The sequence below is a fragment of the Stegodyphus dumicola genome, chromosome X2, assembly GCF_044657685.1.
Source record: "Stegodyphus dumicola isolate Sdum_Otavi_A_Nest chromosome X2, ASM4465768v1".
In the NCBI taxonomy this organism is placed as follows: Eukaryota; Metazoa; Arthropoda; class Arachnida; order Araneae; family Eresidae; genus Stegodyphus; species Stegodyphus dumicola.
Window position 1 is genome coordinate 124,758,186 of NC_140781.1, and position 23,731 is coordinate 124,781,916.

The following is a 23,731-nucleotide window of genomic DNA, read 5'->3' on the forward strand; positions in this document are numbered from 1 at the left end:
ATGAAATTAAATTAAAGAACGAGAAGGAATTGAAAAAAGAAGGCAGAGGATCCATTGATTATTCTGTAGCATCTGTAAAGAACGCAGATATCATAGCTGTAAATATAAATATTGTAACCTTAAATAATTGGTTTTCAATTATTTATTACTTTTAGAATCAAAGAACTGATGGTGTGCATTACTGGCCAGTGTAATAATTCCATACAGCAAAGATATCACATATGCCCTAAAGGAATATTTACTCAGGTTAAATGTGATAAATGTGAAAAATATCTTTGTTTTAACAAGGACAGAAACTGTTTTAGAGTTCATAATTTGCAAATAACTGTACATAAACTAAACGAAATCTTTAAAAAAAAAAAAAAAAGAAAAGAAAAGAAAAGAAAAAAAGAAAGAAAGAAAATGGTGTTTGAAAATTTTGAAAATCACTTGATTTTTACCTTAATCATTAAAAAAACATTTTAAAAATTTTTTTTTCACAATTTTTCGCCATGTTTGTTTTATTTGACCTAAAAAAAACTTTTAACTAACAAATAATTTTTTGTTTGGAAATTTCTTGTAGTGGGCATTAGAGGGTTAAGGGAAGATGATCTAGCATTCTAGGAGAATGCTTGTAAGACTTACATCATATCAAGTCTTCCAAATATGTGCTGGCTAATAGCTTGGCCTGGTTGGTTTTAATTAAGGCAAAGCATGTGATGTGAACTAGCCAATGTAACATCTTGGCAAATTTCAACTTTTTGTAAGAGGTTTGGGTTTGTTTTATGGTAGTATACCTGCCAACCTCTAAAGATAAATATTCAGATTTCTCCCCCAAATTCAGAAGATTTCTCCAAAATTCAGAAGAACACGAAGAATTAATATCATGCTTTGATATTAAAAAAATAACAACTTATACAAATAGAAAAAAGAAAATTGTACTTACATTAGTAAATCTCAATTAAGTAGTAACTAAAAAATTTATTCCGAAACATAAAACAAGAACTTAATGTTACGCAAAAAAATTATTGCAATGAATTTAGAGTGCATTTTTTGGCTTTTTAGAGTGCATGTTTTGGCAAAAATTCTTTGGAAAATTTCCTGTCATAACAATTAGTTTCCTCATAACATTTAGCAATTAAAATGTTTTCTAGAGTTTTTGGTGAAATTGAAGAACGAAACATAGTTTTGTTTTTCTTCACAACACTGAAGACTCTCTCGCACTCAGCATTACTGTGTGGAATAATGAGATTGCGACAATCCACGCTCGCTGAGTTTGAGCTGAGTAATTCCCTTGCTGCTGAAGCGAACGTGAAAAAAATAATCTGGCGCCCACAAAGAAAAGAGTGGGATAAACAAGTTCAGCGCACTGGATTGGCTGGTTAAGGGGCGAGTTGGGAGAAACCACAGGTTACTGGATTCGAAGTAGTCGGTAGTTGGCGGTAAAACACGATACAATTGGTGAAAAATTCTAAAATTTTGACAAAAATCACTAAAAACACTTGAAAAAGGAAAAAAATCATAAAAAATGAATTACGATCGTAAAATCGTAAAGAGAAACGCATTTTCGTAAAAATTACGAAAAATTCGTAAAAGTTGGCAGGTATGTGGTAGTAAACTATAAAATAGGTTAGTAGCTACATGGATTTCATTTATTTCTGATACATCTAACTTTTTTTGTTAGTAAGATTTTCCAAATTTTTGCATATCTCCAAACAGTATTCAGATATATTCAGTGAAAACAAATATGCATATAGCTGCATGGACTAAATGAACATAACACACACATAAAAATAAGCATATAATTAACAAAGAATTGCACAAGAACTGATGTAACATTTCATACACATCGAAGTCCCTTCATCTCATGTTCTCAATTTAGGGAACAAAATCATAGTTAAATTCGCCTATATCTTGTAATTCATTCTTTGAAGAAACTGGCATCAAATTAATTAATGGGAAGATAAAAAAAAAATACTCAAAAACACAGTCAAACCTACAATAATAATTATGCCTTAACAATGCAACAATAACAACAGCGAACTTACAATATAGACTTAGAACACTAATAATATTAATAACCAACTTACAACAGTTATAATCAATAAGTGGATAAATGGTTGATCTAGATCAGTGGTTCCAAAACTTATAATGCCCTTGGACCCCTTCTTAGAGCAAACACATGACCATGAACCCCCCAGCAAAATAACTATATAGGTGCATAAAAGAAAAATTATAAATTTAACTTTGATGTTTTAAATGGTTAATGGTGATGTAAAAATAAAAATATAAATAAAACATTTTGATATTAAAAGTAACATTTATTGAATTTATAACTTGTTTTAAAATATAAAAACACATTTTTTCCCCCTTCATGTGATTGGTGAACCCCTGATGAGATGATACGAAATTATTTATGTTCAGTTCTGTGTTTGTTAGTAACATTCATAATTCTCCATTTTCTGATGAGGTTCATAACTGCACTAAATCCCTGTTCTATTAAATAGAAAATTTTGGGCAAGCAATCAATAGCTTTTCTAAAGTGACCCATAATGCAGGATATAAATCTGGTATCTGTTTTTTAATTAACATTTGTAATATCCTTGTTCAAACATTGCCGTCAGCTGCTTATTTGTGAATAATTCAATAAATTTCCCCTGTATTAGTTGCAAAACTACTTGCAAAAGGGCTCAACACTCAATCCTGAATAACCAAGAGAGGAATGTTTTTAAATCATTGGCTGGGGTCAGAATGAAGAGCTGGCTACGTGTTGATAATAAGCAAGCAAATTTGCACCTCGTTTTTGTAATTTTGAAGGATTTGGAAACAGAGCATTCTCTTCTCTCCGAATTTGGTTTGTATATGAAAAATTTTGCAACACATGCACAGAATATTATATAGTTTTTATTATGTTTAATTGATCACCTGAAAAAATTGCTTTCACTAAATTTGGCAAATTAGTCAGTCATATAAGCTATGTCATTTTTTGAATTAGAGTGAGCAGCATACCATTACCTTTCATTTCCAGGAATTGCAACACTGAATCAAAGACTGCATAAAAATCAATCTAAACATGGACTTAGATAGCTAAGGAACTTCTGAAATAAGTAGTAAACTAATCAACTAATCAACATTTTCCAACCAAAGTGAAATAAATAATCTCTTACTTAATCCTTTTGATTTTATTAACTAGTTTAATGACATAAACTAATGAGCCATGCAAGCATTCTCCAAGATTTTTGGCAAATAAATGTTGACGATGAATTACAGATAATACAATCGTTATAGCTTGTGTCAAGTATGCCAGAAAGCTTCAGTGTCATCCTACCATTGCTGGTGCACTATCAGAAACAATGAAGACGCTATTACTCAGCATAGTTTTTACATCAAAAAATCTTTTTCATTAATTAAGCATTGTTTTTCCTTTCATTTGAGTTTCCAAACACTTTGATAAATAATGGTTCTTGGGAAATTTTTTCTTCTTCTCTTACAAATCTTTCATAAGCTAAAAGTAAAGTTTTGTTTCCTGGCAAAGTTAACTCATCAAGCTATACAGAGAATTCAGACTTTTTAAGTAATCCCATAAAGAATTTTCTATAAATTGATCCATTCTGCCAGTCTTTTTTTGTACTGTATTATTACGCATTGGAAGTTTACTTATAATATCAAAACTGATTTACACAGCACAGTGCATATTACTTCATTTACAGCTGGTAAAATAAGTTCATTAACTATGTGTGGCTTTCTGACTTTGCAATCAGTAAAAAAATGTTATAAGAAGAATGTAGTCCACTGCCATCCCTCTTAGTTGTTGTCGCAAAAACTGAGTTTTCAATTTTTCCCCTTGATCGTTTTAAAAGAGATAAATCTTTATCTTTCTTGTCACTATGGACTTGTTTCTCAAATGTTTCTTATGCTTCATTGATTCATTTGATAAATTTTATTGCACAGAAAACACACAGGTAAAATACGATATCGTGCTGATAGACTACAGCCGTGTTTTAAATATTTAAAGTCTATGCTGTCTATATTTTTTCTTCTATCTGTAAAAAAAGGTACAATTTGTATTACTTCACTCATGATATAAAAATTACTTCCAATTTATTTCCTTTTGTTTTATTTTACTAATGACATAAATTGCTTCAAGTTTATTTATTGCTATTTAGTTTAACTTTCACAATAATGAAAGAGGGTCACAATTACTTTAGTTCATACTATTAAACCATTCATGCCCTCCCAACATTGTCCACGCACCCTCAAATTTATTTTAATTTGTTACAGTTTCTCTCAATGGTCATAAGGACCCCTGGGGATCTGTAGGAGCCACTGATCTAGAAGTCAGACTATTCAAGCTTCACACAAGAAATTGTTAAAATTCCCCTTCTATGAATATTTTAGCTCATGCATACTCTAAGACATGTTATCAAAACTAAACACTATTTTCAGTATGAATTACTTGCTCTTGGAGACTGCTAATCTCTCGAAATACAATGATAATATAAAAGGCAAAATTTGCCAATTATTATTACACAATCAGTTTCAACACACTGCTTTTCCAGTCAGCTAAGGAGCAACATAACTTTTAAATGACACCATGGCTTCAAGGTTAAATAGCAAATGCATCAAATTTTGAAATTCTGCTAAGTTATATTTAACATGAAAATAAAGATTAAACATTTGCAATCTTGTTTAAATTCCTCTTTACAAGCATAAAACAACTAACTTAACAGAAGGAAATGTTTGCTTAGTTGAATACAGCAAAGCACAACAGTTAAGATTGATGCTTTCTTGGAAGATCTTTTACAGAAAATTTGTGCATGAGTTACACATGAGAAAAACCACGAAAACAATCATGCAGCCAGGCTAGTTGTGAGAATTCAAGCCTCAGTTGAACTACCAGCATTCAGTGGGCTTATCCACTATTAGAGATTAATTAGAGTTCTCAAATTAGATAGAATTAAAATAACAATAGAAGACAGAACACTAAGAACTCTTAAATAAAGTTCAAATAGAGTTCTTAAATTAGAATGACATTAAAAATGGAATTTACTCTCACTTTCATTTGTTAAGAGATTCATTAAAAAGCGCACATCGATTTTTGTTTGCTTCATAACTATAGATCAACACTGACATACTTTACAATGAACCTTAACACAAGAATCCATTTTTTTTAAAACTTTTCTTTTGATGATTCAGAGGAAAATACATGATCTGCATGATACATGATATGCGGAAAATACATGATACATGAACACAGATTTTTGCTGCCTATGTAAAATGTCAGTTTGTCTTACTTTACAGTACAGATGCCAATATATTAAGCATCTCAGGTCAACATGCTACTGCAATTTTTGAAGAGAGTTTTCTGCAATAACTGCCTTGATACTTAACAAACCATGTATCAAATTTGATTGTGGAGGCAAATATCTATCTTATTTTTATCTATTTATTTACTTCATCAAATTGGGTGATGCAAAAATCTGAAAATTTTAATCAACCCGAAAAATTCTTTTTTTCTTCTTAATCTTATATATATGTATATATATTGAGTTCGTAAAAAAAAAAAAAAAAAAAAAAAAAAATTCAGTTAGAAAAATGAAGAGGAATTTAGCTCTAGCACTATGGAGTACTCTGCAGGATAAGCACGGTAATCTGTGAAAACCAGTAAACATGAATCCAGTTTAATGATAATTATGTTTCCATGTGTTATTAAAAATTACATTTTCAGTCTACTTCATTCAAATTTATTAATATTTATATATTATAGTTACATACAGCAACAGGTAAATATTTGGATAACTTAATCGTTTGAGTCCAGCGAGCGCTTCACATGTCGTATGCCAAAAATACGGTGCAGCGCGATAATGCTTCTCTTGTTTTGTATCGAGAATGCGAAGACACTGCTGTTGGTTAGTATACTTTACGCAATTATTGAGAGCAGTTATAGTGATATCAGTAGCAGTTGTTTTATAGGAATTGGAAATTGTTTTCATTCTTTTTTTACCAAGTGTTATAGTGATACTTATGAAATAACCCATGTCAAGTTCTTCATTTGAAAGTGACTATGTTATGAGAAGTGATAATGAAGAGTATAGTAATGACCTTGAAAGTGATAGTGGAAGTGACATCATCATTCGTTCTAAGAGATTACGAGTTATTAGTGATAGCAGTAATGATGATGAAGTAACTGCAAGTATCTCTGATGATGATATTATTGATGAGTTTTTACCCATGGCTACAATTTTTTCGAACGAATCGAATACTTTTCTGAAGTACCTGGACCAAAGCATGCCCCTCCTCCTGATGCGAAACCAATTGAATATTTCAATAATTTTGTTTCAATTTTCAATAATTTTTTTTCAAGCATACTAACCAACAGCAGCGTCTTCGCATTCTCGATACAAAACAAGAGAAGAGCTATCGCGCCGCGCCGTATTTTTGGCATATGACAAATGACGTGCGATAGCGCTTCGCCGGACTCAAACAGTTAATATAATCAAAGAAAAAAAATGTAAATATCACATCTTAAATATTTTGAAATACTACACTTCAACACACTACAGAAATATGATGTAAACAAGGGAAGTATCTCACCCTTTTGGATGATTCCTGGCTATTAATACCCACAGGCAAAGTAGCTCTATAACAATTTCAAAAATGAAAAACATCAATTTATCATTTTGATACATATGTGCACTAAATTTTGATTCATGGAATGGAATAAATATGATACAGAAAATTATTTAGGCTAGGAAGAAATGCAATAAATAAAATAAATGTGTTGTATTAAAAAAAAGAAAATTTTCAAAATTATTTCTGAAATATGCTTACTGCTGACAATACTTGTAATCATCATCTAAATCAGCTAAGCGCTCTGTATGTCCCCTGTAAGCAAGCACAGGGAGGAAGGTTAAAGGTTAGAGAGCAGAATTAAATTATTTCAAGCTTCAAGTCAACATAAACAGCAAGCCTGGAAAAAGCTACTGTAATGCACAGCGATTTCTGACTCAGAGAAGAGTCATTTAATAAAAGGCACAAGAATTATAACAAACCAACTATTGTTACAAAGTATTAGACAAAGGATTCTATTCATCTTTCTGCAATGCCTGCACAAAATGTACAAGTGTAAAAAAAAGCACTCATGTAATAACAGTAGTAACAAAGGAAAAAGCAATATTGTGAAGTTGGATAACACAGAAGTAGGATAACACATTACTAAACATAAAACTGATATATGAAAAGTGAGCTCATAAAATCCTTGCATGCAATTAGCAACCATTAATTAATTATTGCACAAGACAACAAAAATGATGAAGCTTTTGAAAACTATCATGAATTTATAGAATACTTTTATACACTTAATCACAGAAGAAATATTAGATAACTATGTTACATTTCATATTTCTTACTACAGATTAAAAGCTTCCTTACAGTCAATGAGAATTAGCAAAAAACACCCAAATTTCACTAAACTGTTAGCTATACATTTTCCTAATTAATATAATTATCGCTAACTGTGATGAATAGGATCACCAACTGAAAGCCATTCATTTGAAGAAATTCTTAAAAAGCAATTCCCAAATGCAAAAATAAGTGGTAACAGATTGTTTGCCTGATTACTTGGGGTATTAGGCAATTTAAATGGGATTCTAATCAGAAATGAAATTCCTCACATTGAGCATTAAGTGCCTTCAGCACACTGAAATGTTACAATATTTAAGAACAGATTATAAAATTAGTTTTACCTTTTCATAGTGTGAATGAATTATGTATTAGTATGTTTTTTGAATTTTTTTCCCCAAGATGCTTTACATTTCCATCAAGATCCATGATCTACACCAGGTCTAATATAACTAACTTATCTGTTTCTGTGGCATTCCCATTTTTTTTTTTTCCAACTTTGCTTTTTTTAAAATACTTTTCCAGCTTTGACATTTTTAACCTTTGGTCTTCAATTTTATTTTTTTAAGTTTTGAAATCAATTCTAGATGATTAGAACTATCTTGCTGGACTAAAATATTTTAGTTTTGATAGGGCTTAATTAACCAGAAATATCTCATTAATAAATGAGACAACATTCTATCCACATTTCTGGCTAAAGGATATTGCCAAAAAATTACTTAAACAAGAAAAGGCATACTCTAATTACTAATACTTATTCTATAAAATAATATCTAAGAAAATATAAGCTAATAAAAAAATCTTGCAAAAGTCTTAATTGAGAACTGAAGAATGAGGCTAGGAAGATCATTTTATTTATTTATTTTTAGTTAAAGAAGAAAACTGTAATTTTACTAAAGAATTCTATATACGTATATAAACACAGTGACAAAATACATTATAGAAGTAACAGTCTAATCCATATTTTCAATATTTCTTTTCACTTATGTGAGAGGTAATGCCAAAATTTTAGAAGAATTTACCTGAAAAATATTGCAATTTTAGAAAATATAATAATCCTTAGGAAACACTGCAAAATTTTTACCTCATGTTTAGAAAAGTTAATTTAAAATGCTTTTTACCTTTGAGGGAATAAACTACCCTTCACAAGGTAAAAAACAGATTTATTTTAAAGAAATGAAAAATAAATATGTCAAATACAACTTAAGAAACTAATGTGCATTTTAAAAAAATGCATAAATAAAACAAACTCTTACTGTGTAAAATATCAGGCATTTAAAAAAAAAAAAAGCAAAGACAGTTCAATAAATTGCACTTTACCAATGTTAAGATAAACACAACTTCAACTTAGGCATAACAGGGAGAGCTCGCACTGACTTAAAAGGTTCTAGGCATTTCAAGACACAATCTGATACATGCCCATTTTCAAAACATGCATTATTATCTGTTAGATCAGTATCACACATATACAGCCTTTAATTTAAAACTAATGCCAATGTATGGTTAAAATGCGTAATAGTTGTACTTTCATAAATGCTTCACTTTCTAACCAGCACTTGTGGACTGTTCATTTAAAGAACAGTGCTGATTATATCATGGCAAAATCATTTACTAAATTCACTAAGATGTAAAGCTATTGGGAGGATAAGAATGCACTTACCACATTCTCAGAAAACATTAGCTTAGTCATAATGTGATCATGACGGTGTTAAATCAACCCCAGTGTAAAGAAATATTACAAAAGGGACTAGCACCAGTAACAAAAGAGCAGGATTTAATAATGCTACTTTTAGAAATATCAAGTATCAAATGAAAACTTAGCAATCAAATCTTAATCAATTTCAAAATCAGTGGGACTACCTAGAAAGAAAGTGGACAATCTTATGTCTCCAAGATTTTTAAATGAGTTAAAACAAAGGTCTCGGGTGCATATAGTCTTTATATTCCTGGGACATGCCTGATAAACTAACAATTACAATACATGTCATTTATAACATAGGGAATGTCCCTCAAGCATTTAAACTCTGTGACCGCAATATACAGTTATGATACATTGCAACTGACATGCATATGGCTGCAAATCATAATGACCTATAAGGTTGCTCTGAAGGAAAGGAAGAAAAGAAAGATTCCTTGAAAGAAATAATTTCATAATGCAATAGTTATAAACACATATAATTATTGGAACTTAATTTCTAATTATAAATATACTCACAACTATAGTTAAGTCTACATCATTACACAATATGCATCATTACACAACATACAAAGCAATACTTCAAAATATTTTGAGAGCCACCAAAAATTGTCCACATTTTGAATATCACTGATACAGAGCATTCATAATATAGGGAAGGCAGTACGAATTATTTCTGCAGTAGTTTTTATAATCTTTTTTCTTCAGACAGACATTTTTTCAAAAATCCTTACTATTTTGTAAATGACACACAAAGTTAAAAAAATGGATCAATGTAAACTAAATCAAACTTTATTCCTAAAGGCGCCAATTGTTTTTCAAAGGATTTTTTGGGTGCTGTATAAAGGAGTACTTTTTTTTACTTGAAATCTCAGCTTATTTTTTATCAAATTAAATATTTCTTCTATTCAAATAAAATGCATAAAAATGAAGGAAAACATGCAGGTAAATTTATAAATGCTACTTTTTTTACAAATGCAAATTAAAGTTTGCAAGCATGGAAACTACTAAAGAACAAGGACAGTAAGGTGCATACCTTTGCAACAGTTCTTCATCTACAACTTCCAACAGACTCCTATGAATATAAAATGCTTTAAGCTGCTTGTACTTGCAAAGCTATTCCTTTAATGTTAGCAACACTTAAAAAGTTAAGGAAATAATTCTACTTCAAGGAAGGAGGAAATAAGCAACATAAATGACAGAGGATTCTGCAGCCAGAAAAGCACAATTTTCATACATAATAATAAAAAAAAGGTTTAGAATTCAATACATACAAAAATGAAATTTCATAGAACTATCAAAATATACTTTCTACAGTTAAGCTCCCATTCATGTTGTGCTTTTATATTTCAACCTATATTTTACTTTCAACACGGGAAATTATAACAGTAACAACTATACAAATTATACTATGAAAATGCATTTCAAGCTTGAAAAGCTGTATTTCATGCACTGCATACTACTTGTTTTAATTGGTACTATTTACTATGAATCGAGCTGAATTCCAATTATATACTTTTAACACAGCTAAAATAAATAACTAAAGCCCACTGTTTCAAATACATGATTGATTTAATATAGCAAATGAAAATTATTACTAAAATCATTCAACATATGATTCATTAATTACAGGATTTCAAGATTATTCAGTCAAGTAAATTATTAGCTTCTGGTATTTGTTTTTACTGCGTTCTATATTAACTTGTGCTTAGATATTACAAAGCACTGCTTCTCAAACTTTTCTGAAAAGTTAAAACTCAGTTTTTAAACTGACAGGCTTACTAAGCATACTTAATATTTCCTTACTCTTTTAAAATATATGAAAATTTATTTAATACTGTTAAGCCTTTCAACTAAATTTACAAATAATTCATGTCTGTTACATGTTGGTTAAAAAACTATTTTAATTTTTAAACTATTTAAAACTCCTCAAACTAAGCAGACTTTGGAACATCCAAATGCAAAGGCAATCAGTTTCAATCTTAATATCTTTTAAATTTAATAAACATAACAGTAGTTTAAATACAAAAAATTTACAAACTTGCTGTTATTAACTTTACAGAAATTGTTGCACTTCACTGGGTAAAATATGCCTCTTTGGAGACTTAATGCTGTTTGCAGAAACCAACACTTTTCCTTATGTATCTTCTAAATCTTAAAGTCAAATGGCTGTATATAAGCATTAGTCTTTTCATTTATTTCATGCTTGATCTGCACACAAGAGGGCATGGCAGATCCATAGAAAATAGGGAAAAACTATTATGATAACATGACCAGTCATGCACAGGCCAAACATCTGATAAAGCAATGCTTTTGAGAAATGTTTCTATGGTATCCTAGGGGAGAGTTTTCTAAGAAAAACAGGCTTATATTCAATTATAAGGGGGGAGAAAGTATAAAGAATCCATGCATTCTGTCCTGCCTCTGCAAATAAAATCCATCAAGAAATATTACTACTTAGCAATTCCATCCACTCAGCAAAAAATAAGTTATCTACCACGTCACTTAAAATTTTAATACTTACCCCTCCCCCCCCAAAAAAAAGGGAGGAAAAAGAAAGAAAAGAAATATTTACGAGGGCTATCCAGAAACTAGATTACGTTTTGGAATAAAAAAATAAACAAAGTATAGGAAACAAATTTTATTATATACAGATGAAAGCCACACTCAAATACTACTTTTCTACATAGTCACCATACAAATTAAGGCATTTATCGTAGCGATGTACGAGCTTGGAAATTCCTTCGTCGAAAAATTCGGCCGCCTGCGCCTTCAACCACTTCGTTACCTCTTCTTGCCTTCCATCTTGCACAAAACTTGTGGTAACCAAGCTTTTCGCTGATGATTTCGTGCAACAAACTTCGCGAAATTTGTGGAAAACTCAAAGAAAGTTCCGTTATTGTGAAATTTCGATTTTCACGGACTTTAGCATCGACTTTTTCGAGAAGTTCGGCGGTCACTATGCTGGGTCTCCCACTTCGATCTTCGTCGTGAACATTGGTTCGGCCATTTTGAAATCTTATGACCCACTGACGCACTCCACCTTCAGTGATAATGTTGTCCTCATACACTTCACGAAGCTGCCGATAGATTTCTATCGGTTTACAGTTTTTTGCAGTCAGAAACCTTATTACTGAGCGCACCTCGCAGCTCGCGGGATTTTCAATTAACGCAGACATTTCAAACCGTCACAGTATCTGAACGGAGCACAGCACGAACCTCTCACTAGCACGGCTAGATGCAGACTGAGCTGCGCAACGCTCTGACCCCAAGATGGCCGCGCTAGCCCCGCCCCTAGCGGACACAGACGGAAACGTAATCTACTTCCTGGATGGCCCTCGTATATCAAACAGCTGGAAATCCGGAATATCAGCATCAGAAATTTTTTAAATATCATTAGTGACAAATTATCACCATGCAAAAAATGTACAGGGGTGTAAGCATGTGTGAAAAGATATTATGGTTAAGATTCAAAGGACAACTTAAAAAAATACACTGACAAAGAACCAATATAAAAGTCTATAAGGCATTGTAGTTTCTATTAGTGTTATGTCACAGGAAAATGTAAAAATGTCAATGAATCACTTACTTAGTACACTTAGTTACATTTAAATGGGGGGGGGATAAATTCTAAGTAAACCATAAACACAACATTATGCATTAGGATTCGCAATACCTGCAGGTGAATGTACAGAAATTTCCATAACTAACTTTTATTATTCTAAATAACTACTAGGTCACAATGACACAATTAACTTTCTGTGAAATTTGATAATTATATATTCTTATTAACTTAATGCATTTTATGAAATACAACATCTGACATACACAACAATGCTATGAATGAACTGGGGTCATCCAAAAAGTTTTGCAGTTTTTCAAATAAAAATGTTCTTTTTTTCTAATTATTTTGTTACTGCTGATACGGGAGACCCTTGACTGAAATAGACTTTATAAACATGGTTTATTCCACTTATGTTGCATGATTCCAACACGAGTTGTGGCATATTTTTTGTTTCAGTGAATGAAGAATTTTGCTAAGAATGAAGGACTCAAAAGTTCATCATATCATGCTCCTCCATTAAAAAAAGTGATAATCAGATCTCCCATTAAATTTCTGTTATCTATGGAAAAAGTGCTGTTCCTGATGACACAATTTTTGTTTTGAGAAGTTTAAGCATGGATATTTCAGTATCCCTCTAAATCACCATCCACTTTAACTGCTTTCCTGATTATCCTGAGTTATCTCGGGTTCGTATATATTGCAGTTAATTATTATCCCGAGAAAACTCGGCCGAAGCAGAATTTGTTAGTACGATTTCTTTTATTACGGTTTTACTCGGACTGGGGGAAATGAAAGGAAATATTCAGCTTTGATTGGCAGTTTGTCAAATTTTGTTGGTTGAGCGGTTCTTTTGGAGGGACTGGTCACGTGTTTCCCTATTGTATAGTATACATTGGCTTGTGGATTAGTAATGTATAAAGAAGGATGCATGCGTTGAAAAAAAATAAAATAATGACATTGATGCAAGACAGCGAAAGCAATGATTTTTCAGATAGTGATTATGAAGAGGTGGAAAAGAAATCAAATCCAACAAGACAGTGTACTCTGTGCTCCCATGAAAGAGATTCCATTGGTAAGCCAGTAAGAAAAGAGAACAGATATCAGTGTAGAATGTCAGGTTATCACTCTGTGTTGTCCCTCGTTTCAAAAACTATCATACAAAGATTAATATTTAACTTTTTTGTTTGCCCGAGATAACTCGGGATAGTAAACTAATATTAAAATTAAATGCTTTTACACCTTCAAAAAATTCAACTTAAAACCTACATATTTTGATTTGTTTTGTTTTGTTGTATTTAATAATAATAAAAAAAATGTGATGATTTTTTGCAATTTTTCTAAAAAAAATTTGTAAGGGAAGCGGTTAAGTTAATTTAAGCCACTGTAAAAGAAGCTCTTGCTGAAAAATCAAGTTATACATTTCAAGAACTTTCAGACAGAAGTATATGATAATCTGAAGAAGACTGGGCATTTAAACTGCTATGATGTATGGATACCCATACTTTAAGACAGGAGAATATGCTTGCTCAAGTTTTGGCATACAGTTTGTTGCTGAAAAAAAAAGAAGCTCCTATTTTTGAAACAGCTCATTACTGGATATGAGAAATGGATATTATACAAAAATTCTACTGGAAAAAGATCATGAATAATGCTAAAAGAACTTCAACAACATTGAGAGGGGGACTGCATCCCCCAGAAACTGCTTCGTGTATGATAGGATTATACAGAAAATAACCACAAACTGCTGCCACCAAATCAGACATTAAATTTGGAAAACTACTGTTCCCAACTGGATGTTTCAAAAACCAAAATTGAAGCAAAGTACCCAGAATTGACCAATCCTTGAGGTGATATCTTCTATCATGACATGTTTAACTTCATATTTTAATTAATGTCAAACAAAAACTTATTGAGTGCAGAAGAGATGTTTTGTGTATCCCCCAAATTCATTAGACCTTGCTTTCTCGGATTTTCTTGAATGGCTCCCTGAATGGCCTAGAGATCACTTCTCTGGAGACTGTAAAGCAGCACATCAATAACATTTTTACAAATAAAACCTAATGACATTTCTAAAAAAAGGAATTTTCCAACTGCCTCAGAGATGAGAAAAAATCATAAAATAAATTTATGTTTATGTGAATCAAATGAAGTTCCCAATATTTTTATATTGCTTCATTTGCATTTATCATCAAAAACTGCAGAACTTTTCATATGACCCAATAAATGACACAAGATGTTCTGTGTATCCCCCAAATTCATTAGACCTCGCTCTCTCGGATTTTCTTGTCTTCGGTCACTTCAAAATTCCCTGAATGGCCTAGAGATCACTTCTCTGGAGACTGTGATCTCTAGGCCTAGGATCTCTAGGTTACATTTTTCCCTCAGTAAGAATTTAATCCCAAACAACCATTTACTTCACATTAATTCTATGATATTGGGTGTTAACTCCATAAGACCATACAATAAATCTAAGATACATATATTATACAAGCTATTTCATAAGCACCATTTTTAAATATTAAAATCACAAACTTACATAAAAATGTCTGTGATAATTTGCATAACAATGAATGTTCTGTAGAAAGTTTATGCATACATAGATTATTAATCATGGCCACAGGGACAATATGATTTCACTTTAACTGACAAAAACTGAGAGTAGCAACTAAGCCAACTACATCTGAAGGAATAAACTTATGAATGTATCATGTTTCAAAGCCATTCCTTAATTACAATTCAGAGATACATGCAAACTAATTTTTGAAAATAAGAGAAATATAGCAGTCTTACTAATATGCTCAAGCAGTTCAGAATAGCATGTCTCAGTATCAAGGTTCTAAGCAGTATTTTAAATTAACGGAATGAAGTCCAAAACACATACTAAGAAATCAGTCTAGGCCTGCTATAGGACGTGAAGACAGATTTTGGGCTGCAAAGGCAACATATTATGGCTTGCTATATTCTCAGTATTTCCATTTCAGTACATAAATGCAGACACCATGACAAACTATGACAAGATATTTGCAATACATTGTGCTGTACACAGAACTTGTAGTTGATGTTCCCCCTAGGTAAAGCTTAATATAATGTTTCCAAAAGTTCGTAGCCACAGAAACTGGACAAATCAGCCCTGAGCTAGTGTCATTAAGAAATGAAAATTGTTTCAATATATTGTCAGTTTGACTTAAATGTAGTATTGTATACCCTAAAAAGACTAAAGTTGCATTCACACTGGCCCAGGAGCAAGAATGAAAAAAAAAATTTTTTTTTTTTTTCTCTTTGCATGCAGAAATGCAGAAAAAAGTGCTCGATTTGCCTCACAGCTAAAGACTTTGTTTTAAAAGTTGTCATGCGAGTACAGTAGATGACTCTTTAACCACTGTATATATCTTATTTATTTTATTTATGAATACTGTTGAATGATAATTAAAAAATCTTATTTGAATGTTTCAATTTCACAGTGATTTTTTTCATTGGGAAGAACACCGCTTATACAGTATTTTGCATGATATTTGTACTTTCCTTAACGAAACTGGTAAATTCATATAATTAAAATTTATAATATATTGTTATAATGTGTATAGGGTTTATAGTTACCAAACATCCCACTTGAAGAAGAAGCAGTTTCTAAAAAAAAAAAAAAAAAAGAGAGAGAGAGAGAGACAAAAAAAGAAAGAAAGAGGAAAAGGGGGAAGAAAGTTAATAAGGGAAATTTTTAAAAATGTTTATTAAAATGTATTTCCTGCCTTATGTACATACTTTTTGCCCTTAAATGTAACAGCAATTACCTCAGTTAATCATTCATATATTAAAGACGAGTGAGTCAATGTAAAAACTCACTGAATTAAATGCATATCATATAATATTTCTGTTTTTGTTTTGAAAAAAGCAAATCTGCCAGAGTTCATGAAAGCATTCTTTAAACTAACAAGAAATTATCATCAAGGTCATCATTTGCCTTGATTCTTACAAAATTTGTGTCACGCATTTTGAAGAAAACCACAAGCTGTCATTAAAATGCATAGAAGTTATCCATAAAATCACCAACAATCAGACTGTGATTTTGTTTGTTTGTTTGTTTAATTTAAATGCTGTGTATTAACAAGCATCCTTTGTGCATAAAATGATAGTTTTCCTAAAGTTTTTAAACAAATGGCTTATAGTCACCAGCTACTTAAAACTAAGAATTCACTAATTTTTTTTTAATTAGGTTCAAAATAAATCTTAAATTGGTAACAATTTTAAGTAAAATTCCAAATATGTCATTATTTTCTCACAACAAACTGTTGCTTTAGGCTGTTCTGTAAAAATTATCACCCATTAAATTATCATTTACGATATTGATAATTACAGTTTATCACTCTTGAAAATTTTCTTTCAAATAATTTACTTAAATGTTGTGTTAACTTAAACATTTTCAATTATCATCCGAATTTTTTTATTATGATCATTACATTTAATTTCACATTTTCCTCAAGAATTTTTAAAAGCATATTCATTTAAAAACTATGGTAAAACAGGACACCTGAAACTATATATTTAAATCAGCAAATGGTAGAAAGTTGAAGTTGGATCAACTACAACAGTCTTTGCCCACCTAAAACATAATGCCTCTGAGCTCGTTTACAACTGGCTACTGCTGTTCGCCTCGACACAGGACCTCAGTGGTCTGAATTAAGTCTTTAGAAGTAAAAGACCTATACCAATGGTTGTAGTCTTGGTAAAGGAAGTTGAAAAGCTGCACCAAGTGATGTTAGGAAATGGGACTATGAGAATCAGTGTTCCTGTCTTTCAGTTTCCTGTGGCAGAAATCTGAAGCAAGTGATGTAGGTGGGCTTTCGCTGGAGTGTTCAGCAAAACATAATGATAGAAAAATACACTTGCTGATTTTTATAACTAAATGCTTCTTTTTAGTTAACATTCAAATGTTATTCGTCTTACTTAATTATTACAATAAAGCTAATTATAAGCTACAGTATGGTAACTAAATTACTATTTGATAATTTGCATTAATTAGACATACTTTTATCTATACTTGGAACATTAATGCTTAATTATGAATCTATTCAGTTGTATACTGAAGACAATTCATTATTATTAATAAAATCTAATGTTTTCAAAACATTTATGACAAAATGTGATCTATTATCATTTTGAAGTACTTAAAGAAATGAACATGCTACCTGCTTTTGAAATGCATTTGATAAAACACCAATGATGAATTTTATATTATTGCATGAATGCAAACTGGAAAATAGATAAGTACATCACAATTTATCAACAAAAAGCATTCAAGAATATTTTCCCTGAAAGATGCCTTTAGGGAATGCTTTCAAGGGAAACTGATTTGTAGTCACTCAACCAATGAGAAAAATAAATTATGAAAGCCCTTGGCAGCCCATTAGCATATCAGAAATATATATATGTATGTATGCACATACATAGATATACAGAAATATATACATATGTAGAAGTTCACATTTTTTAACATTAGCCATCAATCACATATTTTGCTACATGAATTAGCAAACATGCTAATATTTTACGAAATTCAAGAATAAAATGATTAACATGAATTAGTGATAAAATTGTTAATGTAAAGGAATTATGTCAAAAGTTTTATTTTATTGGTATGCTTTGACATTATTTGATATCATTAATATACTCATGACATCTTAGACCATGTAGTGTCTACGACATAGTTTTATATAATTTGGAATATTAGTTAAAAACCAATTTATTATCAGAACATAATTTTATAACAGAAATTTTTTTCCATATAATTTGGTACTCTTTTAAAAGAGAACATGCTTTTAAGCCTCATGTGATAGATGAGTTGATACTAGTTTTTCTTCATTCAGTTATTGAAGACAGATGAACTGTTTTTGACAAAATTAAGTCTAAAAGAAACATGAGCTGCCAAAGTACTTTACCTTTGCATTTTACAATTATTAGTTTCTTGTCAATGACTAGATGAAAACTCAAGCACCAACTTCAATTATTTTAATAAGTTTTACATCAGGAACTCAAGGAAAATTTTTGACTTTCACTGCACTTGCAAATTCACAATTTTGCATGCTCTGAAATATCACCATCCTAGGATTATGAGTTTTTTTCACTGATATTCTCATTGTCAAGTTTTATCTATTCATAACTTTTTAATCATTTTGAATCTTTTGCTTTTATGATTTTTGTCATTTCTTTAAAAATTTTAATGCAAAACAATAAATTTTTAAGCTTTCAACACTGTATTTACATCACTCAAATGGCTCACTTAAAACTATTTTAATGCAGACTGTTGACATTACATTTTAAACTCCCCCCTCCAACAAAATCTAAATTCTTTTTTCAACTTAATATTCTTTCTAAAAAAGAATCTTCAAATTTTTTTCTTAATTTTTCTTTTTCTCTGCTTAATTTCAATTGATTATTTGTTAAGATAAATTAACATTCAAACTGTAGATAGTGTATGTGTGTTTGCCTGTCACAACTTCACTGTCACATGTCTGGACCCAGTTGCTACATTAATATTTTAATTAAAAGGTATTAATTGTATATGTAAATATTTGCCTGCATTAACTACAACTACTGAAATTTAGCAGGACTATTATTGTATGTAGAAACCATATTGCATGTAGAAACCATACTACATCTGAAAAATCACCAAATTGCTTTTATTTATCTCTTATGTTGTGATATTTATTGGATGCAAAAATGTTCTAATATTGAATATTTTGATTTTGAATAATTTTTTTTGCAAAATACTAAAATATGTCTTTAATGGTAATTTCGTTAAAAATATACACATACTTAGTGTTATCATTTAGAAGTGAAAAGTAAGTGTATGTTTGTAATGAATGCATGTCTGTAATACACTATATTAAAAAATCAAATTTAAATGCATTAAAAACAACAATTGTTACAAGAGGCACTGGGGATTGACACCCATTTACATTGCACAGCATCCAGCTTGCCCTCAAACTGGTTCATGGAGGCATTTTTCTCTTCAAAGAGTCCCTGTCCTTAGACCCATTGATCATCACTTTGACTACTGCAATGAATTTGGAGCATTCCGCTGCATTTTAAACAAAGAACTACATTTTAGGAATGCCAACAAACACTATCCACACTTCTGAGAAAATGATACAAAAAAATATACTCATCAACAAATTATGTAGCTTTTCCCCCCAAGAATAACTGCTAAGGTCAAATTATGAAGGATTAAGAAAACAACAGATATTCATCCATGCTCTGAAGAAAGCAGGTTGACTTTGTTCCAGGAAAACCTGAGACTCAAGTGGTATTTTGACACTAATATGCTTACACTCTTACAATAAAGCACAGAACAACTAGTAATATGTAACTCTTGAGAGGAAGCACTCATTAAAATTTATTTACGACACATTTTTATGTTATTCAGTTATACTCTTACTTATGCAAACTGAAAGTTATATATATGGTTACCTAATTTCTTTGTACTACTTTACACATTTATGCTTGCAATTAATTCCTATTTGAAACTGTCAGTAATTCAGAAAATGCTGATAAACAAGACATTACCTATACACTAAAATTAGCTATAAAGAAATAAAATGCATAATAATTTATGCTAAATGAACTAAAACAACACATCCTTCTTCAAAAACTGCACTTACGTTATAGCTGTGTTCACAGACAAAATAGATGATTTACATTTATATAAATAGTACTGTTATTGTTTTAACTTTAAGAAAGGTGAAGAATGCAGTTTGAGATTCTTTGTCTTTTTTTCTTTACTTTATGAGTATGAATTGAGTCATCAGAAGAGTTTGTTAAATTTTATGATGCTGACAGCATCTAAATAATCCACATTTACTTTATTTTGTATTGCAGCGCATTTCTTTTATTTTGTATCGATATGAACGAAAACTACATTCTTTATTACATACTTTTTTTCATCTAAACAAGTGTTTTTTTTTTTCAACCCTTAGTCCTAAAGAGCAAAGTTAGACCCCCAATATATGCACATTTTGTCTGTCGCACCTATCATGCAACTTCAAAGTATTAACATCACATAAATATTATAATGTATTTTTTTCCCATACTTGACCAAATTTGCATGCACAGGTAAAAATACAGCATACTTAACCTTCTGACTGCTTATCCTGTCATTTCCACAGGCAACATAAATGTAGCAAAATTTGCTCATCCCATAAAATGATTTTAAATAAATTTGACTCAGTAACTCATGTTTTGTTCAACATATGGGATTGGCTGCTCACTAAATTTCATATACTTGCATAAATTTTGCAAACTGGTGTGTAGATTTCAAATAAGAAATAAAAAAATATGCAGTTTTGGAAGCGATTTGATAAAAAAAAAAATATTGAGCAAAGTTAAGCTCAACACTAGTGTAATAATCTCATTTGAAAAATTTTGTCTTACAGTAACACAAGCAAAAGCCAACAACTAGCTTAGATTACATTATACATACTACACAGAAAAATGCATTCTTTCTTTCAATATTGCAACATGTTACAAAATTATTAATAAAGGCTGAACATTAAAATATGGTGCTTACTTGCAAATTACATCTGAATCCAAATCTTGTTCCATCCAAGCAGTTGCTAAATCATAAGCAGGTTCTACAACTGGCTCCTAGTGAAAAACCAAATGCAACTAATTAAAAATTAACACAGAAAGCTCATAAGGAATAAAAAGATCAGAATGTCTAACCCGTGATTCATAATGAAAACACTGATGTATTACTAAAGTCAGAGCAAATGCAGGAAATGGTTAATTCGAATAAACGCATTTTTTTTTTTTTTTTTTTTTTTTTTTTTTAAGGAAAAAAATTCGAACTTAGTTTTGTATTTATTTCAAATGAAAAAGAGCCACTGAATTCCAAAAGAAAATTTGAAGCAAGTTTTTCTCCTTGTTGAAGTAAAGTTATTGTGCATACCTTTTAGTTTATAACCATTAAACATAATACAAAATACAGAAAATCTACCAGACTGAATTTGAACACATGAAGTAGTATAGACAAAATTCTTGAAAAATGAAAAACAAAATACTGTACAAAGTTGAAAAGTTTAATGAATATGGAAAATATCAAGAAAATTGTTATTAACCATCTGTATTCTCAAAGGTAATCTCCAAACTCCATATACTGTTGGGAAGTTTTGAGGGGAGATAAAGAACATCAGTATCAGCCATATTCAAAGATGAAGGCATGATTGGACATATACCCACAAGAGATACAAGACATGATGATACAACACGAACATAACACAGAAAGAAATGTAAAGTGCTTTACTTGGCGAAACCTAACAAGTGCAAGTGGTAAACATAGAATATAATTTCACAAGACAAAATTCTGACCATTCGCAGGCATGATTAGCACAAATACTACAGGGATGGCCAAACATTTAAAAAATAACAGAAGTTTCTCAAATGTTAGTAGTGGTGATGGTAATTCTTGCCACAAGGTCCAAAATACAACCAAAAAGCATTTAATACTTAAATAATCCTGAAGGTTCCTCAGAAAAAGAAATCAATGATAGATAAATACATGTGGGGACTATGAATAAAGGGCCCCATGCCCAAACCATCAATTCTCAAACATCTAGTGCAAATAAGTACACAAATGGTGTAATGGCTGCAGCCCTGTAGTGTTGAAACCACAACTAGTGATGCATAATCAACAGAATCATCACTCAGTAAATTAGAGTGAGCCTCCTCCAGCTTACATCTGAGTATCCAGTTGAGGTATAAGCCAAATGAACAATCACCCATGTTACTTTGCAGCAAAGCACATGTCTGCAGTACATGATTGCATGTAGGTTCTAAACCATGGTTTCTAGACTATGGTGGGGAATGAAGACCTCTTCATCAAAGAAAGATTTTTCATACATAAACAACTTATGAATAACAGGCCATCCACACTTTCCTGAAGAAGCCACTGCTTAAATGCCACATATTACAGATAACCTCCCTTTTGCAGCAAATGGACATATATTGTTGATGAAAGGGTAGAAAGAAAGCTGCAATATGCCCAACATGCCATATAATAGCTCAAAATACTCTCTCTTTTACAGTGGCAACTACACATATGCTTGTAAAAGGAAATTTTGGTGCATGTTTTGACTTAGTCATACTAAAAAAGAAATGGGACATTATAATAAAAATTCAGATATGGAATATGGCCATAAAATATTGAATTATTCAAAGAATTTTACCACAAAAGTAGATTCAATTTTTTGTTGAAAAATTGTTCAGAGAATCCAAGCAATTTGAATCCAGGCAATATTTCAATGAAAAAGAAAGATATGGTAGTTATCAATTAAAGTTCATTGCCTATAATGATAAGTACCTTGCTTAAAACATTTACAAAATATAATATATAATTCACATATTTAAATAAAAATATTTACACATTAATTGTTAGTTTTCACAAAACCCTCTACAAATCTGTCTAATATTTTAAAACACTTCAGATAGAAAAAAAAATTAATCAGAAAAATAATTCTGATAATCACTAGAGAAAAAAATAGATTTTGTATAACTTTAGTTTCATTAAGAGAGAAAAACATCATTGACCAAGTTTTTTTTTTTTTTTTTTTTTTTTAAAGTATCAAAATTTTCTTTATAGCATTCCCTTACCCTTGGCACATTATCAGTATTCATTCTTGATTTACATATGAAAGACATTATCTAAATTCAAGTAAATTAAAACCAGAGATTTAAAGATTTACCGAGTTACTGAGAGATGCAATAAAAAATCAGGAATCTTTTAGTTTAATAGCACAGTTGGCAGCTTTAAAATATAACAATTTTCGGAAGTGAAGTCAAAAGAGCATGAACAAAATTAAAATTTCCAACTAACATGAAACGGTTTAAACTCTCTTTGTAACCCCCCCCCAAATAATGGGTTTTAAACAATTTGGTATCATTGGTGCATAATATCATCAAGAAGACAACAGAAGTTTCCATGATTATTTATTCTGTTTGATGATGATATGATTTTAAAAAAGAAAGTGCACCATATTAAAAGTATTCTAATACACAGAGGGGGCACTGCTTTGAAACCAAACCAATTAGATAACTTTTTA

The 23,731-nt window shown here is 30.7% G+C and overlaps 1 protein-coding gene across 9 annotated transcripts in view; it reads right to left on the reverse strand.

Moving 5' to 3' along the window:
• LOC118187517 (mitogen-activated protein kinase kinase kinase kinase 5-like) overlaps window positions 1-23,731 on the reverse strand; it is a 170,604-nt gene that overhangs the window by 53,422 nt on the left and 93,451 nt on the right. For 3 of the 9 annotated variants that reach the window (XM_085809409.1, XM_085809407.1, XM_085809415.1), the window contains 4 exons: window positions 21,202-21,278; window positions 10,113-10,151; window positions 6,811-6,864; window positions 6,574-6,619 (listed from right to left, as the gene is read on the reverse strand). In XM_085809409.1, coding sequence (XP_085665535.1) covers window positions 6,574-6,619; window positions 6,811-6,864; window positions 10,113-10,151; window positions 21,202-21,278 — 216 coding nt within the window. The remainder of the gene's footprint in view (window positions 1-6,573; window positions 6,620-6,810; window positions 6,865-10,112; window positions 10,152-21,201; window positions 21,279-23,731) is intronic. The other 6 variants (XM_085809411.1, XM_085809408.1, XM_085809413.1 and 3 more) reach the window with 3 other exon arrangements.